The sequence below is a fragment of the Musca domestica genome, unplaced genomic scaffold (genome assembly GCF_030504385.1).
Source record: "Musca domestica strain aabys unplaced genomic scaffold, Musca_domestica.polishedcontigs.V.1.1 131, whole genome shotgun sequence".
In the NCBI taxonomy this organism is placed as follows: Eukaryota; Metazoa; Arthropoda; class Insecta; order Diptera; family Muscidae; genus Musca; species Musca domestica.
The window spans coordinates 574,346-591,772 of NW_026712174.1; the positions used below are offsets into that span (position 1 = coordinate 574,346).

General features: G+C 34.3%; 2 protein-coding genes and 1 long non-coding RNA gene across 6 annotated transcripts; 2 read left to right on the plus strand and 1 right to left on the minus strand.

Annotated features, from left to right (window-relative positions):
• Positions 1–4,018: 4,018 nt before the first annotated feature.
• LOC131800405 (glucosidase 2 subunit beta-like) lies at positions 4,019–6,130 on the minus strand. The gene is made up of 3 exons (XM_059118784.1): positions 6,022–6,130; positions 5,459–5,960; positions 4,019–5,404 (listed from the first exon to the last, which is right to left on the minus strand). Exons 2-3 carry the CDS (start codon positions 5,740–5,742, stop codon positions 5,089–5,091), a joined length of 600 nt encoding a protein of 199 aa, XP_058974767.1. The 5' UTR covers positions 5,743–5,960; positions 6,022–6,130; the 3' UTR covers positions 4,019–5,088.
• Positions 6,131–9,876: 3,746 nt separating this feature from the next.
• Positions 9,877–12,844, plus strand: LOC101890377 (DNA polymerase iota). Of its 4 annotated transcripts, none has more exons than XM_011295367.3 (3): positions 9,877–9,961; positions 10,329–11,320; positions 11,380–12,844. In XM_011295367.3, exons 2-3 carry the CDS (start codon positions 10,349–10,351, stop codon positions 12,727–12,729), a joined length of 2,322 nt encoding a protein of 773 aa, XP_011293669.1. In that variant the 5' UTR covers positions 9,877–9,961; positions 10,329–10,348; the 3' UTR covers positions 12,730–12,844. The 4 variants fall into 4 exon arrangements, with proteins under 4 accessions (XP_011293669.1, XP_005186292.1, XP_011293668.1 ...); XM_005186235.4 differs by having other exon boundaries at positions 9,908–10,046; XM_011295366.3 differs by having other exon boundaries at positions 9,921–10,062.
• A 2,166-nt stretch (positions 12,845–15,010) lies between these two features.
• LOC109613177 (uncharacterized) lies at positions 15,011–17,055 on the plus strand. Its single transcript, XR_002194844.2, has 2 exons — positions 15,011–16,435; positions 16,488–17,055. It is a non-coding gene; the product is annotated as an uncharacterized LOC109613177 (long non-coding RNA).
• Positions 17,056–17,427: the final 372 nt, after the last annotated feature.

The window sequence follows — 17,427 nt, forward strand, 5'->3', positions numbered from 1 at the left end:
GGATATAGCTCCCATATATATCTTCATCCGATTTCGGGTTAAATGTGCACCAAATGTCCACTATCAGTCCAAATTACCTGAATTTTGGCACACCCAACCGAGTTCGGCCTAGAAGCAAGTATATCAAATTTGGAGAAAATAGGTTCAGATATAGCTATAGCTCCCATATATATCTTTCATCCGATTTGATCTTTAAGTCCCTCACATTCCTACTATGCACTCCACAACCGTGATATTTGGTACCAGGTATTAGATGAAGCACAGAAATAGCTGTTTTAAATTTTATCGAAATCGGTTCAGATTTGGATATAGCTCCCATATATATCTTCATCCGATTTCGGGTTAATTGACCACCAAATGGCCAATATCAGCCCAAATGGCCCGAACCTTGGCACATGTGACCGAGATTAGCCTTGAAGCAAATACAACAAATTTGGAGAAAATCGGTTCAGAAACATCTATAGCTCCCATATATATGTTTTATCCGATTTGGTGTTTAAGCCTCTCACATTCGTAATATGCACTCCACAAGAATGATATTTGGTACCAGATATAAGATACAGCCCAGAAATAGCTGTTTGTAATTTTATCGAAATCGGTTCAGATTTGGATATAGCTCCCATATATCTTCATCCGATTTCGGGTTAATTGTGCACCAAATGGCCGATATAAGTCCAAATGGACTGAATTTTAGTACATCGGACCAAATTCAGCCTAGAAGCAAGTATATCAAATTTGGTGAAAATCGGTTCAGATATAGATATAGCAAACATATATATGTTTCATCCGATTTAGTGTTTTAGTCCCATACATTCGTAATATTCACTCCACAACCGTGATATTTGGTACCAGGTATTAGATGGAGCTCAGGAATAGCTGTTTTAAATTTTATCGAAATCGGTTCAGATTTGGATATAGCTCCCATATATATCTTCATCCGATTTTTGTACATAAGACCGAAATCAGTCTAAAAGCTAATACCTAAAATTTGGAGAAACCCGGTTCAGAGATAGCTATAGTTCGTAAAATGCACGATAGAATTAGATAGATTTTGATTTCGTACCAAATATCTCATAGAGCTCTGAAATGCCCTGTATAAACCTTTTTACGAGAGCTCTACTAAATATGCATAGTGGTGTAGGGTATCATATAGTCGGCCCCGCCCGACTTTTGAGCTTTCCTTACTGGTTTAGTCTTTGTTAATGAGATGATCGTGCGTTACACGGCAATATCCCCACCTTATCCAAATTATTTTTATCTGGTCAATTCTTGGTAGAATGTTAGATATGTTTTTATATTTTATTTTTTTTTTTTTTTTTGTTATTTATAAATTTATACCAGTCTGATGTACTGCTCCATATAATTGTTTTTCAAGAGAAAAATTCTTCATCTATATTTTTTTTTAATATCGGCCGAAAATATATTGTTTTATACATGTTAGAGGAGCAATGGAAGCCTCTATTGCGACTAAATCTACGATGTAATTTCCTCTTATATTAGAGTGTCCTGGAACCATAGCAGAATATGACTATTTTTAGCGGTGAAAATTGATGAATATTCTGGTAAAAGACAGGATTTAAGGATTTCATCATCATTGGTTACGATACTGTAGCCCATACAATTGTTGGATTTTGATTCTTCAGTATAAATAAATTTGTAGTATTGGTACTTTTCTTGGATATTGAGGAATTTGTGTACATAAAAATCTGATGTTGTGTTTTCCCCGCGATACTTGTGAAGGGATGTATGCGTTTGAGGTCCAAAAAGGTATATTAGCTAGTAGAAATTTGAGGCTATGTGGGATTTTAAATTTATCACAATTATTCCCAATACGGTTTAGCGCTGATTCAAATTTTGAACATTTTGTAGTTTTAATACAGTTTTTTAATAATTCAACAACTGGAGAACTGTCATTGAGTAGTAATGTTTCACAAAGACTAGCGGTGGACATTTCGCTATACAGGGTGAGATAAAAAAATGCAACAAAGCCAAACGTCATAATTTTTAAATTTTTTTAAATTTTATTGAATGAAAGCAAAATATTTGAAATAGCATCAAATTTTAGAATAAGTTTGGATTAGTTCGACCTTTAAAGGGCCAATGAAACCGTCACACGCAGCCTGAATGTTGCTCTGCGGTATTTTGGCCCATTCCCGGCGAAGCGCTTGCTTGAGGTGATCAACACTTTGGTATTTTTTAGTGCCAACCTTGCTTTCGGATTGGTATCCGCAGATTTTGGTGGCCATTGTGCGCTGGAAATGAAGCGAAGAACCTCGTTTTGTAACCATTCTTGGGTGGCGCGTGCTGAGTGCGATGGTTCTGCGTCCTGTTGGAATGTCCAAGGTCTGCGGCAAAAATGTTTTCGTGCCCAAGGCTTTAATACACCCTCCAGAATATTTTCGCGATAATATTCCGCGTTTATTCTGATGCCACGATCGATTAATACGAGCGGAGAGCGACCATCGGCTGTTATGGCGACCCACACCATCACCATGACCGGCGCTTGAGTTCTGGTGGCCAACTCTCTGGCTCTTTTGAGTCATTTTACAATATTTGCCGAATGGAATATTGCGATATGTTCAGCTCACGAGCCTTTTTTCGACCACTGCGACGCGGGTTTCGATCAAGTCGCTTCTTTACTTTTCGAACCATTTCAGCTGATGTTTTTTTCATATTTAAATGCTGGAGTGCTCAAGCTATAGCCACTTGTGGTTTTCCAGTCAAATATAAATAAATCACGCTTGAATTCCATCACGATTAACTTTTTTCGGGAAAATGCTTTTGTACGCTTGTAAACAATATAATGAGCTGTCGCTGGAATAATTTTAACGGCTGTCGGACAAGTGGCTTAGAAATGACAGCAGTCTGAAGTTGGTTGCAGTTGTTCATCTCACCCTGCAGTTTCTCACCAAAAGGTTAGCCTCGTATAAAATATTTGTTATTCTAGTTGTGCGGTGAGCCCTGAACACAATTCGCACTGCAGAGTTATATGTAGTTTTGATTTTGTTAACATTTAGGAGTTTATTTTGTATATATATTTGTCTATTTTGTAGTGAATTTAATTCTTCAATATGTAAATTCCATTTATATTGTTAATTGTTATGCCGAGGATTTTTAATTTTTCAACGGAAGCATTTGTGCCATTGTTACAAACAAGTCCAGGAAAAAAATTCGTTTTCCACATTTATGTAAATGTTTACACTTTCCTCTGAAAATTGAGCGCCCCTAAAGTGAGCACCACCTTCCTATGTCGGATAAGGTGTTGTACAGGTTGACAGAAGCGTATGTATTGCTACATAACATTTTTATACCCTCGACCTTGAAAAGGAGGGTATATTAACATTGTCATTCCGTTTGTATTCGTCGTAGACCCCATAAAGTAAATATATTCATGATCAGGATAAAATTCTAAGTCGATTTAACGATGTCCGTTTGTCTGTTGAATCACGCTATAGTCGACATAATTTGACGCAGAGCTTCAAAATTTGGCAGAACAATTTGTATTGTGTCACGTTTTGTTATACCCGCCATATATCGGTACCTTCCAATATTCGGTATTTTGATGATTTTGCCAAAATTTTCTACGTATTTTTCTAACAATTGGCATTTGTAGTTCGTAATGGTTTCAAGCTTCTGTGGAGGAACATAGAATATATAGGTTCACGTTTTGGTATATCCCAGATATAACTGTCCCTCCCGATATTCGGTATTTTGATAATTTTCGCCACATTTTTTCACGGATTTGTCTAAAAGTTGGTATTTGTAGGTCATAATGGGTTCTAGCTCCGGCGATGAAACATTGTATGTATAGGTTCACGTTTTTGTATAGCCCCCATATAACGGTACCTCCCGATATTTTTCACGGATTTATCAAAAAATTGGTATTTGTAATTCATAATTGCTTCTAGCTCCTGTGGCGAAACATTGCATTGTTCTATGAAAATATGTAATGAAATCTTTTATAAATATAAATATAAAGAATATATGTTTCATTTCATCATAGCCCCTAAAAACTATGTTTTTAAGATATCTGATTTATTAAAATATTGTAAGCTGTTTTATTTGCAATTTAATTGTTAAAAATTGTATTAAATTAAATAAATCAAAATATGTTTTTACCAAGGTGTACAAGGCGACACGTTAAGCCCAGCTGTTGTCTTCTCTTGCTGTCAAAACACATTGTTTTAATTCAATAGTATAGTAAATACCTTTATATATATACCGATGTATACGGTAATTATTTGGGAAATATATTTAGGTTTTACTTTTGGTGGACTTATGAATTTCCCTACTGTGGGCTGTGTACAATATATGCAGTAGTGGTAGTAAAGTTTCCTCTGGCCCTTGCTGATCGAAGACAATTATAAACCGTGAGAAGACGTGTATGGTTTGTTGTGGCGGCGGGGAATGTGACTTTACAAAGTTTACAGACCGCAAACAGCGTATGACAGTTCTGTGTGATTTACCACTGGTAGTTACGATGAATTTTATATTCAGTGTCAGTAAATAACAATACTACTCATGGTACAATGATATCAAGGTAGGGCTATGATACCATATGATTTCAATTTTTTTATTTTCTTGGCTTAATATGTCATCTTTATTTGTTTATGTATGTGTTTTCTTTTCAAATTCAGATGTTTTAAAATGTTTATTTCATCGTATGCATTGACAAAATCTAGAGTTTTTGTAGCGAAATAATCCTTTAGAGATATATAGAACCTGGTTTTGAAAAGAAGTGTTGGCCTTTCATTCAGTTTTCGCGGTTTTCAATTATTTATTCAAAATAAATGCAACAAGTTTTTTGATTTTTTTATTGTTTTGATACTAATTCTGACATTACAAGCCAAACAGGCAGATTTCTATACTTGCAATTTTGTTGGCCTATCTTCTCTTCATTGTACCATGATACTACTTATAATTTCAGAATTTTATATAAAAATTTATCCAAAAGATTTCCATATCTGACTACATTCGTTTGAATTCTTATTCCTACTTAAGTATAATTAAAATGTATTATGCATTATTCTTCGTTAAACACTACAACTAGCCTTATATGTATGTACACGTTGTATTAATATACAAATGCTACAGACACTTATTTTTACACGCTGTGCCAAGCCACTCGTCACTACCATCACAGCAGTCACAAATCCCATCGTTAACTCGGCTACTAGGAACGAACACATCTCGTCCCCTTCCCGTAATATGCCGCTTTTGGTATTTACAATAGAACTTGCCATTATTGCAAGCGTTTGTACTTGGTTCATCGCTGCCGTCTCCAAAACAGTCGCAGTAGTCATCGTTTACACGTTCAAATGCTATTTCTAGAGTACCATCCAGACAACGAAATTTACCTTCAAAATTCGGCTTGTATGAATCGTAATCGAAAAGTCTTATCCCTCTGTAATTCAATTTGTTTATAAAATTGCTTTAAAATTTCTTTTGTAATGCTGACCTTATAATTTTAATGCCTACATCTTGTATCGAATACGAATCAGCATCACTCTCCTTAGAGTCATCCGTCTGTTTACGCCCTAAAGATGCCTGGATCTGTTTATGTTTCTTTCGTAAATCTCTCATTGTGCCCTCCAAAGCTATAGGTAAATGACTTACTGAAACCGCTTGATAAACGAAGAAAATGATGCCCAGAAAGAAGATTCCCAGCAACAACATTTTTGACTTTTGTTTGTAAAAAGGAACGTAGTAAATGTGTTCCCGTTTAACCCATGTTTTCTTCATTATGTACTACAAACAAATTGCCGGAACAGTTCAACTCTAGACTTGAGGATCTACTGGATCAAAGATCTCTATATAGCCATAGAGCAAGTACAAGTTAGTGGCAATTTAGATTTTCTGCCTTCAAATAAACCAGCTGGATCATAGACGGGAATAATTTCCCCACTACGGCCCTTGTGAACACCGGCTAAATAAACGTATTCGATATTGATGGGTATATCCTATATAAAAAAATATTTTCTTTTTAATATGAAAGAATATCATCTACAAATATGCTCTTACAATTTTTCGATTTATTTCTCATATATTCTCCGAAAAGTTTTTAGCCAACCGTACCGTTTTGTTTACGCAAAGCAGTAATTTACTATTCACCACACAACAGAGAAACATATGTTTTTTGATTACGTTGATGGAAAATTTGGAATTATTGCTATAGTAAGGTATCGCAAGACTGATATTAACTTAAGGACAGTGTACACGGGTAATGTGTATAATATGTCTATTTGTCATGCTAATTGGCTCGTGTTCACACTGAAATAATTTCTTAAAACATGCGTTTGTGGGCGGTATTCGTTTGAAGAATATCCAATATTTACATATGTATTTCAGTTAAAGGCTCTATCAGACATCTCAATTGTGAAAGACATGAGTGAAGCACATACTTATTTTTTCGATCACAGCGAGCCCAATTTTCATCGGAAAATATTATTTACAGCGTTACCTAAAATTGAACATACTCGGTCGGCATGGTAGAAGAATATGGATAGATGCATCAACGCTTGGGAACATTGATGTGTCAAAATTTTTAAAAAGTTTTGTCAAAAATAAGTGGATTTTTATATGTTTTCTTATACGACGCAAATCGGAGATTGTAATGATATGTATTTTTCAACAATTTTTACAAATTTCAATAATTTTTCATTCACTATTTTCAATTTAAAAATCGGTTTGACAGTTCATTGTCCCAGCAGCTGTGTCGATGCGACTTTCTGTATTCTTCTACCATGTCGGTCGGTCACCACACAAGTAAAACATATGTATATAAATGAGTTTTACCCAAATAAGTCGAGGGTACGAAATTTCAAAGACTAACAATTTCAACATTGACAATTAAATAATTTTCTTTATTGTGTGTTGAAAACAGAAATGTAAAATACAAAAAGTGCGAATTTTTGTAATTGGAAAATAGAACAATTGGATGGATTTTAAAAATTATTAATTTTTACAAAGTTAATAGTTGATAGATGTTAGGATATGGACCTGGTAGTATGGGCGTACAAACATTTCACCATAGTGGGGAAGTTAAAGAGTTGTTTACGCTACGTCGAATATTAAGTAACGTTGTTAATCAAAAGTGAAAAAAGGAAAATTAAATTTATGGTAAAAATTTATTTTGTTGTTATGTTTACCAGGGGGTAAGGTAAACATTACCATCGTTCTCCACTAATAAACAAACCTTGTTTTTATAAAAACAAAAATAATGGGATAAGCTTGACCATTTTGCAACAACAAAATACTATGGTATCCCGAACAAACATGCCAACACTCTTCTATAATAGACAAGACACGGTCGACGAAGGGGTTTTTGTTATAAAAAACAAATCCCTCTTACAAGGCTACGCTACTTTGTTCATGTAAAACGAAAGCATAACAAGTGGGGAAAGATAAAAATGTTTATAAGTCCGGTTGTAAAATTTAGAAGATTTTCTAAAAGAATTTTAGTTTTATGTATATATTTAGTTCCTCTTTTATTGAGCTTACGATCTCGTCTCTTGGGTAAAAAAATGTTTTTGTCATAGAAGTTATTTTTAAAATAACTTCTGGGGAGAATATGCCAGACAAAAAATAAGAGAACTGATGAGGATTGATGGCTATTTCCGAAACCTAGGTATTCCCTGTCTTACCCCCCCCTGGGATACAGCTTTCCAAGTTTTGTCAGACATTTTCAGACTCCCAGTGATCATACATCGTTTTTTTATAATATAAATGAAATATCACGTCTATATATGTAAACAAAGATCGGCTGACTGACATTTTATATGATTTTAAACTAGTCTAAACAAGTAGGATCTATAAATCGAGTCGATTAACATGAGTAATCTAAATGAGATATTAAGAATGGAATTTTTTCGAAATTATATTTTTGACATCTCATTGTCAAAATTTGAATTGAATGCACACAAATTAATAGCTGTTCTTACTAAGCAAATTTTGACAAGGTAAATTACAGAAAATTCTAATCAACTTAGCCATGTCCGTCCGTCGGCATGTGATAGGAAGCTAAAATTTTGCATAGAGTAGTATTTTGTCTGCAGTCGTTTTTGTATATCCTCCAAATAATTGTACCTCCCCATATTAGATATTTTAACATTAGCCACAATTCTAACGCAATAATTTAGAATTATATATTTAGGTTACACGTCCTATGACAAAATATTATCTTAATGGATCCATGGTACAATAAAAAGGTAAGGTAGAGCTACCATCTGATTACAATATTTTTCTAAGTGTACTCGACTTCTGCAATTTTGTGTATGTATTTATTGTTTTGAAAAATGAAAACAGAATATTTTCAAAATCAATGATTGGGAAAGTTGTGCCAGGCATTTCATTCTTTTTCCCCTGTTTAACTGATTTTAAAAATTAATGTTTGTCTCATTTTTTAAGTACATTTACACAGAATTCTTATTCCGGGTTAACCCTGATGATTGAGTAATAACATTCAATTTCACTATGAAAAACTTGCGTTAAGTTTATTGTTGGTTGACATGTTATAATTACAGAAGGTAGATCAAAACTACCTCCTAAATACAACTTTTTCATTTGGTGTTTCTTTTCTGTCAAAGGACTGAAAAAGATTATTTGAAGTTATTTTAAAATTTAGATGCAATAGAAATGCATACTCTCCACGTTAACGGTCAACAAAATGTATAATTTAGGGATGAAACAATATTGTTCCTGAATTCAGATTTGTGGAAAAAACCAAATATTCCATTAATGTTTAGTGGGGTTTTCCCAATATAACAAAACCAATTTTTACATGTTTAAAAATTTATTTGACACTATAATTTCTTTGAAGTTGAGCAACCCTTCTTATTGGCCCAATTCACACGAGAGTAATTATTCTGGTCTAATGCAAGCCACACACGTTACAACTGGTTGTATAACTGGGAGAGGTTGTATTCAAGATTGTATAGTTTGTGTCCCGGTTGTACGAAGTTGTGTCTCGGTTGTATGAAAGTAGTAGAGTAGTAGTAAGTTGATTTTTATATGTTTTCTTATACGACATCATTCGGTGGTTATTATAATTCGTGTTTTTTCAACAATTTTTACGTATTTACATAATTTTTCATTCAACATTTTCAATCCCAAAATCGGTTTGACAGTTCATTGTCCCAGCAGCTCTGTCGATGCGTCTACCCATGGTACAATGATATCAAGGTAGGGCTATGATACCATATGGTTTTAATTTTTTTTATTTTCTTGGCTTAATATGTCATCTTTACTTGTTTATGTATGTGTTTTCTTTTCAAAAACAAAAAAAAATGTTCAGAAAATATTCAAATTCGGATGTTTTCAAAATGTTTATTTCAACGTATGCATCGACAAAATCTAGAGTTTTTGTAGCGAAATAATCCTTTAGAGATATATAGTACATGATTTTGAAAAGAAGTGTTGATCTTTCATTCAGTTACCGCGGTTTTCAATTATTTATTCAAAATAAATGCAACAAGTTGTTTGATTTTTTATTGTTTTGATACTAATTTTGACATTACAAGCCAAACAGGTAGACCTCTATACTTGCAATTTTTTCAAAGTTGACCTACCTTCTCTTCATTGTACCATGCGTCTACCTATATTCTACCATGGTATACGTATTCAATTTAAGACAGTTTCATTAGTCTCGTGTGTTTCGGAAAGAAAAATGTTGTTTGGACTAAAAATTACTCTCGTGTGAATTGGGCCATTGAACCATGATTGGTTAATTATTGCGGTTAAGCCGGGTAAAGATTTTGTATGTGAAGACGTTATTAATCGTACTTTACATTACGTTCCGCAGTAATCATAGCAAATATATATGTACATAAACCTTGCTTACTGTACTTGTTTTGCAACCCTTCTTCATACTTTCGTTGACAACTCTGTGGAAAGTTTTTTTTCTGAAGGCAAATAGACGATAATTAGGAAATATTGAATAGCTTTATAAATAAATTGTTTAATTGTAAGCCAATACGCATTCGAATATAAAAAACATCTCAAATGTGCTTTAAGTTTTGCTTCTCTGTACGCAAAAAAATTGAACTAATGTACGGCTTGTATTAGGTATTCTGTTAAATTTCAAGCATCATAATAAATAAAAGTAATGAACAAATTGAACAAACAGTGTTTTAAGAATATATTTGTGTTAAAAGTAAAATTCTATATATTTTCTATTGCGAAATGAAATGCTTTTCAACTAAGTAACGAGCGAACATACATTCAGATATATATGGTGACAATTGCGCCAGCAATTTGCGTCATATTTATTACTGCATAAAATCGGAACGAACTTTGGAAAAAATTATTAAAATGTTTTAATTTTATTCTAGATAGGGACCGATTTAGCAGCATGGATTTTGCCAGTGTACTGCAGAAGAATGAACCTCACCAGCGCACAATAATTCACATAGATATGGATTATTTTTACGCTCAAGTGGAAGAGATTAGAGATCCCACATTGAAATCCCGTCCATTGGGAGTGCAGCAAAAGAACATTGTCGTAACGTGTAACTATAATGCCAGAGCGAAAGGTATTAAAAAGCTTATGCTGGTTTCAGAGGCCAAGAAATTATGTCCCGATTTAGTATTAGTGGTTGGCGAAGATTTGACACCTTATCGACAAATGTCACAAAAAATATTTGAAATCTTGCTAAACTACACGCCTTTAGTTGAAAAACTTGGATTCGATGAGAATTTCATGGATGTATCCGCGCTGGTAGAGAAGAGAGAACAAGAAAAAAATCAACTGGAAAGTGATGATATTGATGCACCTACTGTTGTTGGTCATATATATCCCTCAGATGGAACAACTTTGAATGCATGTCGCTGCGGCTGTGCGTATCGCTTGGCATTGGGAACACAAATTGCTCAGGAAATAAGAGAGGAATTGAGCATAAAACTCGGTCTAACCTGTTGCGCAGGAATTTCCTATAATAAACTTTTGGCCAAACTTGTAGGATCTCAGTATAAACCAAACCAACAAACTGTTTTGGTTTCCACTCACGCTGAACAGTTTATGCGAGAATTATGTGACCTGAATCGGATCACAGGTATTGGGCAAAAAACTGAATGCCTTTTACTGGAAAGTGGTGTAAATAATGTTGAAGAACTGCAGCGATGCGATATAGACTTCCTGAAGAAAAAGTTCGGATTTGAAACTGCCACAAAGTTGAAAGATCTTGCGTTCGGACGTGATAATTGTGCAGTCAGGCCAACGGGAAAGCCAAAAACAATTGGTTTGGAAGACTCTTGCAAACCAATATCGGTGAGGACTGATGTCGAGGAGCGCTTTCGTCTTCTTTTACTTCGGTTAATGGAACAGGTATAAAAAAATGTAAATTGTCTTAAGGTACTGAACGATTTGTTCTGAATTACTTTTAGGTTGCTGAAGATGGTCGCATACCGATATGCATTAAGGTTGTATTACGCAAGTTTGATTTGCAAAAAAAGAGCAGTCATCGGGAAACCAAACAAGCCAATATTCTGCCATCGCTTTTCAAGTCTTATTCATGCGCTGATAGCGGCGGTCCAAAAGTGGTGCTAGCAGATGGTGCACAAGAGAAACTATTGAAGATCGTAATGCGTCTGTTTGAACGGGTTGTTGATCTAAGCAAACCGTTTAATATCACGCTAATAGGACTGGCTTTCTCAAAATTTCAACAGCGAAAAGTTGGATCGTCTTCAATTGCCAATTTCCTCATTAAAAAGACTGACCTAGAAGTTCAGTCTATTACTTCTCTAACTAACACTGATGTTGATGCCATTGGCGTTACTGTTGATGATACATCCCATTCTACTCCAAACCTGCCCAGTAGTGACAACGAGGGATTTCGTTCGTCGCCTACAACCTTCCAACCGAGCGATCAGTTTTATCGAAGGCGCACCACGGCGGCATCCCCCATTCCTATGCTAGTGGATAACGGTTCTGAATCTGGAGCAACAAATTCAGACTTTTCAGATTTTTCAGAAACGGAGGTTGAACCATCTCCGAAAAAGAGTAGAATAAGTCGCTTGTTGCTCAATAAACGTCGCTGTTTTGGTAATTCGGCTGCATATAATTCTCCATGCGAGTCAGCTGCAGATGTTGCTTCACCAAGCAAATTGCGAGTTTGCGACCTACGACTTAATTCTAGAGACAGCGACAGAGATTTTTCAATGACATCGTTTACAAGTGCCTCTCCTAATAATACACCGACATCTCCATTATCGATTTCAACAACTGCCACAACTCAGACCCTGTCCGTTCAAACCTCAAACTTAACTGATAGTTTAGAAGATTTTCGAGCAAACGCTTTGGTTTTTTCTGAGCAGCATTCAATGTCCTCCTCACCGAGCATAAATAGTATTCCTATGGATTCTTGCACCAGCGCCGAACAATCTGAAACAAACAACAATGCGAAACAGTATACTACAAGCATCACTAATCAGAATACTAAAAATACTGGCAATCTTGCCAACATTCCGTGTCCAGCAGGCGTTGATCCCCAGGTTTTCAATGAGTTACCAGTCGATGTTCAAAACGAACTTATAGCTTCGTGGCGAAGTTCACTAGCAGCTGCTGCTGCAGCCGTAGCTAATGGAACTTTATCTTCATTAGGACCAAGCGGTGCAGCTAATGCCTCACAGAAATCTAACGTAGTAAATAATACTGCTAAAGCAGGAGGTGGAGGAGTAAATTCCACAGCCACCCAGAAAAATACTCTTTATCGGTATTTTTTGAGAAATAAGTAAAGTTGTTTTATACATAAATGTATTTGAAAAACGTGAACCCCCTTCGAATAAACAAAAAAATGTTTTGTACGATAATCATATTGATAAAAATATAATACGGTTGAGAGATTCTTTATTGGTGAGATTTATTTTAAAATATGTATACATAAATGCAGTTAAGAGGTTAATAACCGTTAGTATAAAATAGATATAATTCCTATGGCCCATGGCCCAATAAAAAGTTGAAAAATTCATTGTTGTGATGGTACGATAAAGGGGTAAGGCCATGGCGCTATAACAAGGTGGCCTAACAAATTTTAAAACCAAGATTTATGTGAAAATTTGTTCACATTTTGTTGACTATTTGTTTATCTTCTGTTCTGCGATTTATATCACAATAATGCATTTTGATATTAAATTTCATGGTCAGCTGGCTTGAGCGTTTAGGAGACTTTATACTTGGACCATGGGTAGGTCCATGGAAGAAGAAAACGGGTAGTCGCATCGACACAACTGCTGGGACAATAAACTGTCAAACCAATTTTGAAATTAGGAATTTTGAATGAAAAATTATTGAAATTTGCCTCGTCTCTGCTTATTTTTAACAAAACATTTTAACAATTTTGACATATCAATGCTCCCTAGCGCTGATGCATCTAGCTGTAGGACCGTAAACAAAAATGTCGACATAATGAGCGTTTTTAAATCACAATGGTAGTTTTTCGTTGTGCTTACACGACCTGTTTAATGGGTCTTGGGTAGAACCATGGTACAAACAGTTAGCGCTGGATTTACGGCAGCTAGATAAGTTGCCAAAGCAATATTGTCGTATAATTTATATTTCCTTAAATTGCAAAATGTAGAATACTTTATTCATGTGTGCAGTTTGAAAGGAATGTTATTTTTTCCACGGGTTAGTTGATCCAGGTTTCGAACTCGGACTTTCGGCTCAAATACCTGGGGTCCCGGGTCCGTCCCCTCAAAAAAAATAGTTTCCCGGGATCAGTGTAAAAATACCTACCACTGAAAAAAGTGAAGAGTTTTTAATAAACTAGAGTTAGGCCAAAATCAATACAACAAGTTGTTTGGTTTTTTCATGGTGTTGATAGTAATTCTGACAGTACAAGTCAGACAGGTAGACCTCTATACTTGACGTTTTTTCAAAGTTAGACTACCTTGTCTTCATTGTACCATGATAGTTGTTACGTTTGTTGTACAAAAAATTGCTGTTACCCGTATTATTCGACCATGGGTTTAATAACATCTAATTGTCAAAATATATATTTTTAAAATCCATGTCAGAGATGGAAACCTATTTTTATGCACTAAAATTGGATAAGATTCATTAAACAAGTCGTGTAAGCTTAGCGAAAAAATACAATTGTTGTTGAAAAAACGCTCATACAGTCAACATTTGTGATTTCAAAATTATTTGACCGCAGCGAACAAAATATTTCGCTTCGATTCAAATATTTTTTTCTGGTATATTTCTTCACGCGAAACTCACAATATTAATAAATGCGCTTCTTCGAAATCAATAAAAAAGTAAAAAAACATTAATACCCTCCACCTAGGTTAGACATATTCGTGTGATAATACCAAAAATCCGGAGGTACCCTTATATGGGCGTTATACCAAAGCGTGTACCAACAATACATACAAAAGCAAAATTGGTAGTCAGATGGAATTAAAGTACAACCTTTGTGCGGGTTAATCCTGTTAATGGACAATCACAATAAATTTGACTATAAAACATCCGTTAAACGCTGATTGGTTACTTATCGCGTTTGACTCGGGTAAAGGTTTTTATGTAAAAAATCAATCAAGCAAACAATCAATTCTATTTTTTTATTTGTTTGTGTAGCTTATCACATCTAATTTTTTGTCAAAAATATATGTTATTCCGGTGCAAACCTAAGGCAAATGTCCACGGAATTGTTTCAAATTTGGTATTTAAACATTTGAAACAATTCCGTGGGCAAATTGAAAAGTATTGTCTCCGATAGAAAAGTGACGATTCAAAGAGAAATAAGGTTCTGATGTGCGAAAGAAACCATTGAGATTGGTTTCATTGGTTGATACCCTTTGTCTATCGGAAGGCTATGCTTTAACTGCGGAAGACTAGACCACACAAGGATGGGATGTCGTTGCAAAGGTAGACGCCTAGAGTGCAGCAAATGTTCCTTATGTTATTCAACCGATACCCCTGTAACGAGAAAGAGAAATGCGCCAAAAAATAGAAACTATCAAGACAACGACTAAGAAAAAATGTACAATGAGAGTAATTAACACGTACAATGAGAATAACAATTTAGATATACTCTGGTATGACGAAAACTTTTTCAACCTCCCGACTGCAAACAAGAAAACGCTTTTTTGACTGGCCTAAGTCATCGGCTGGCTTCTTCGTAAATGAACAAAGGAGTTTTAAGTTGCCTTAATTCGATTTCGGTACATAATTTATACTTGTTTACTCCTTTGTTATTTTACAAAGCAGCAAGTTAAAAAACGTTTTATGTGTACTCATGGTACAAAAATACAGCCCTGAGGCTATGCCCGCTTCCTGTCGGACTCATTCAAAATTATTGTTCTCATTTTTTTTTTTCATATTTTTCCTCATTTTTAAAATGAGTTAAATTGCGCGAAAAATTAATAAAATGTCTGGATTTTTCTCTCAAAAATATGATCCTAACTGTTCAATCTTTCAATTTCATGGCTATACTGGTTAATAGCTTTAAAGCGCGAGCCGCAATTCATGTGTCTTCCAGTCATTGGTTTTTGAAAATATATTTTTTTTTCATTTTTCAAAACAATTAATACATACACAAAATTGGCACACATTTAGAAAAAAATTGTAATCAGCTGTTAATCACAAGGAGAGCGGTTGGAGAGAAACATTTTGACAGTTCTTTCAGTGAGAGTTTGCAAATTCTTGCTGGACAAATTTCTTCCTGCAAACACTTGCAACCAGTGTGACCGGATCTAAAATAGTGTTGAAGCTAAAATCCCATGAAAATAATGCTAAAGAATGCCAAACAAAAAAATTAAAATGCCAAAAAATAATGCTAAATATAAATATATTTTTAAATCCTGCAGTACTATGTGTTGGGGGTCTTATAAGTTTGATAGGGCCAAAAATTATGTAACACTTCGAAATTTCGGCTTCCCACATAGAAAAGTATATATTGATCTTCCAATCTCGCTGAACTAAGCCGATTTGTCGCATGGGATATTTTCATTTTGACTTACAATATTGAATTTTACATTTTGTAATATTTTTACTTCTTACAACACTATATAGTTAGGATATTATATACAGGGCACATTTAAAGCATTTTAATATCCAAAAATAAATTGTTGAGTTTGTGTTTGCCCATTCATATGTAATAAGTTTTTGTCATTGCTTAATAAAATAGTAATTTCGTTTAAAATCTTCATTTAATAGATTTAAGAAAAATTGGATTTATAAGAAGTACTAAAATATTAGAAAATTTTTGGACAAAAAAAAAACGCTAAACTAAAAATTTCGAAAAGCTAAGAAAAATGCCAAATGAAAATTTTGCTGCTAAATACAAAAAATAAATGCTAAATTTACCTGCAAAAATGCTAAAATGGCCACACTTGCCATTCATCGACATTTAACCAGATGTTTTCTATTGATTTTTTCTTTTTTGGAATTAGCAAGACTATTTGCTTTTGGAGAACAACTTTACAAAATATGAAAAACGTAAATATAAACATGTAATAAGAAAATTAAAGACTATTTCCAACATTTTTAGACAAACGTCATTAGCAACACGTTTAAAGGATTCCGGGGAACTCATCAAATCTATCTTTCTTTTATTGTTCATATTTTAATTTCGTGTTAATTTCCTTTTTAATTATAAAACTTGTAAAATTGGTGGTGCTTCCTTTCTTTTAATTCTTTGAATGGTGGACAAATTGACTTGTTTTGACTAATCAGCTGATTAGTTGCTGGAATACCGTCTGTTTACTTTTCGCATTTTCCTTGCAAAAGAGTATAAAACTACCTTACTCTCTCAGAAAGATATTGCTGGACAATTCCTGCAGGAAAAGTAACCAGATCCGTTCTTTCATCTCACCCTGTATATTGCTTTTATTTAGTTGGCTCGAATAAAACCCGGATTTTGTATCGGAACTTTCGGTCGATCCTTTCAGGTCAAACCAAGCACAGCAATTTAACTTAAGCCAATTATGAACCTTTAAATACAATGTAGGCCACAATAGCGCTGAATGTGAGGCTGAAATCGTCAAAAGATGTAGGGAGTGAGGTGCCATTGTCAATACAAAAACATGGACTGAAATAAAAATGCAAATATGTGCAAATTTTTATTTTTCTATTTCACTTTGTTCGAAAGGTAACGTAATTACAACACACAACAAAATCGACATAGAATAATATATGTACTATGTAGAACCTAGGGTTGTTAATTCGAGTAGGAACAAATGAAATGAAAGAGTTATATACCCCCAGTATGGCGGAGGATTAAAAATACCTGACTGCCTATGAAAACATGTTTTCCTCTCAGAATTATGTACATGAATCAACCCGTTCACACGTTTCTTTTCTTTAAATTGTCTTACGAAAGTAATCACGTTTTTTATGAATGTTCAATTTAAACAACAAATGTACAATTGAAACAATTTTAAATTTTATCATATTTAAATTGATATTAGATAAAATAACTTTACTACGAT

Excerpts from the sequence above, each read along its gene's own strand:
- LOC131800405 (XM_059118784.1), bottom strand. The coding sequence starts at position 5,742 with ATGAAGAAAACATGGGTTAAACGGGAACACATTTACTACGTTCCTTTT. Across the intron at positions 5,405-5,458 it reads GTAGGCATTAAAATTATAAG|AGGGATAAGACTTTTCGATT; the intron begins GTCAGCATTACA and ends ATTGAATTACAG.
- LOC101890377 (XM_011295367.3), top strand. The coding sequence starts at position 10,349 with ATGGATTTTGCCAGTGTACTGCAGAAGAATGAACCTCACCAGCGCACA. Across the intron at positions 11,321-11,379 it reads TACTTCGGTTAATGGAACAG|GTTGCTGAAGATGGTCGCAT; the intron begins GTATAAAAAAAT and ends AATTACTTTTAG.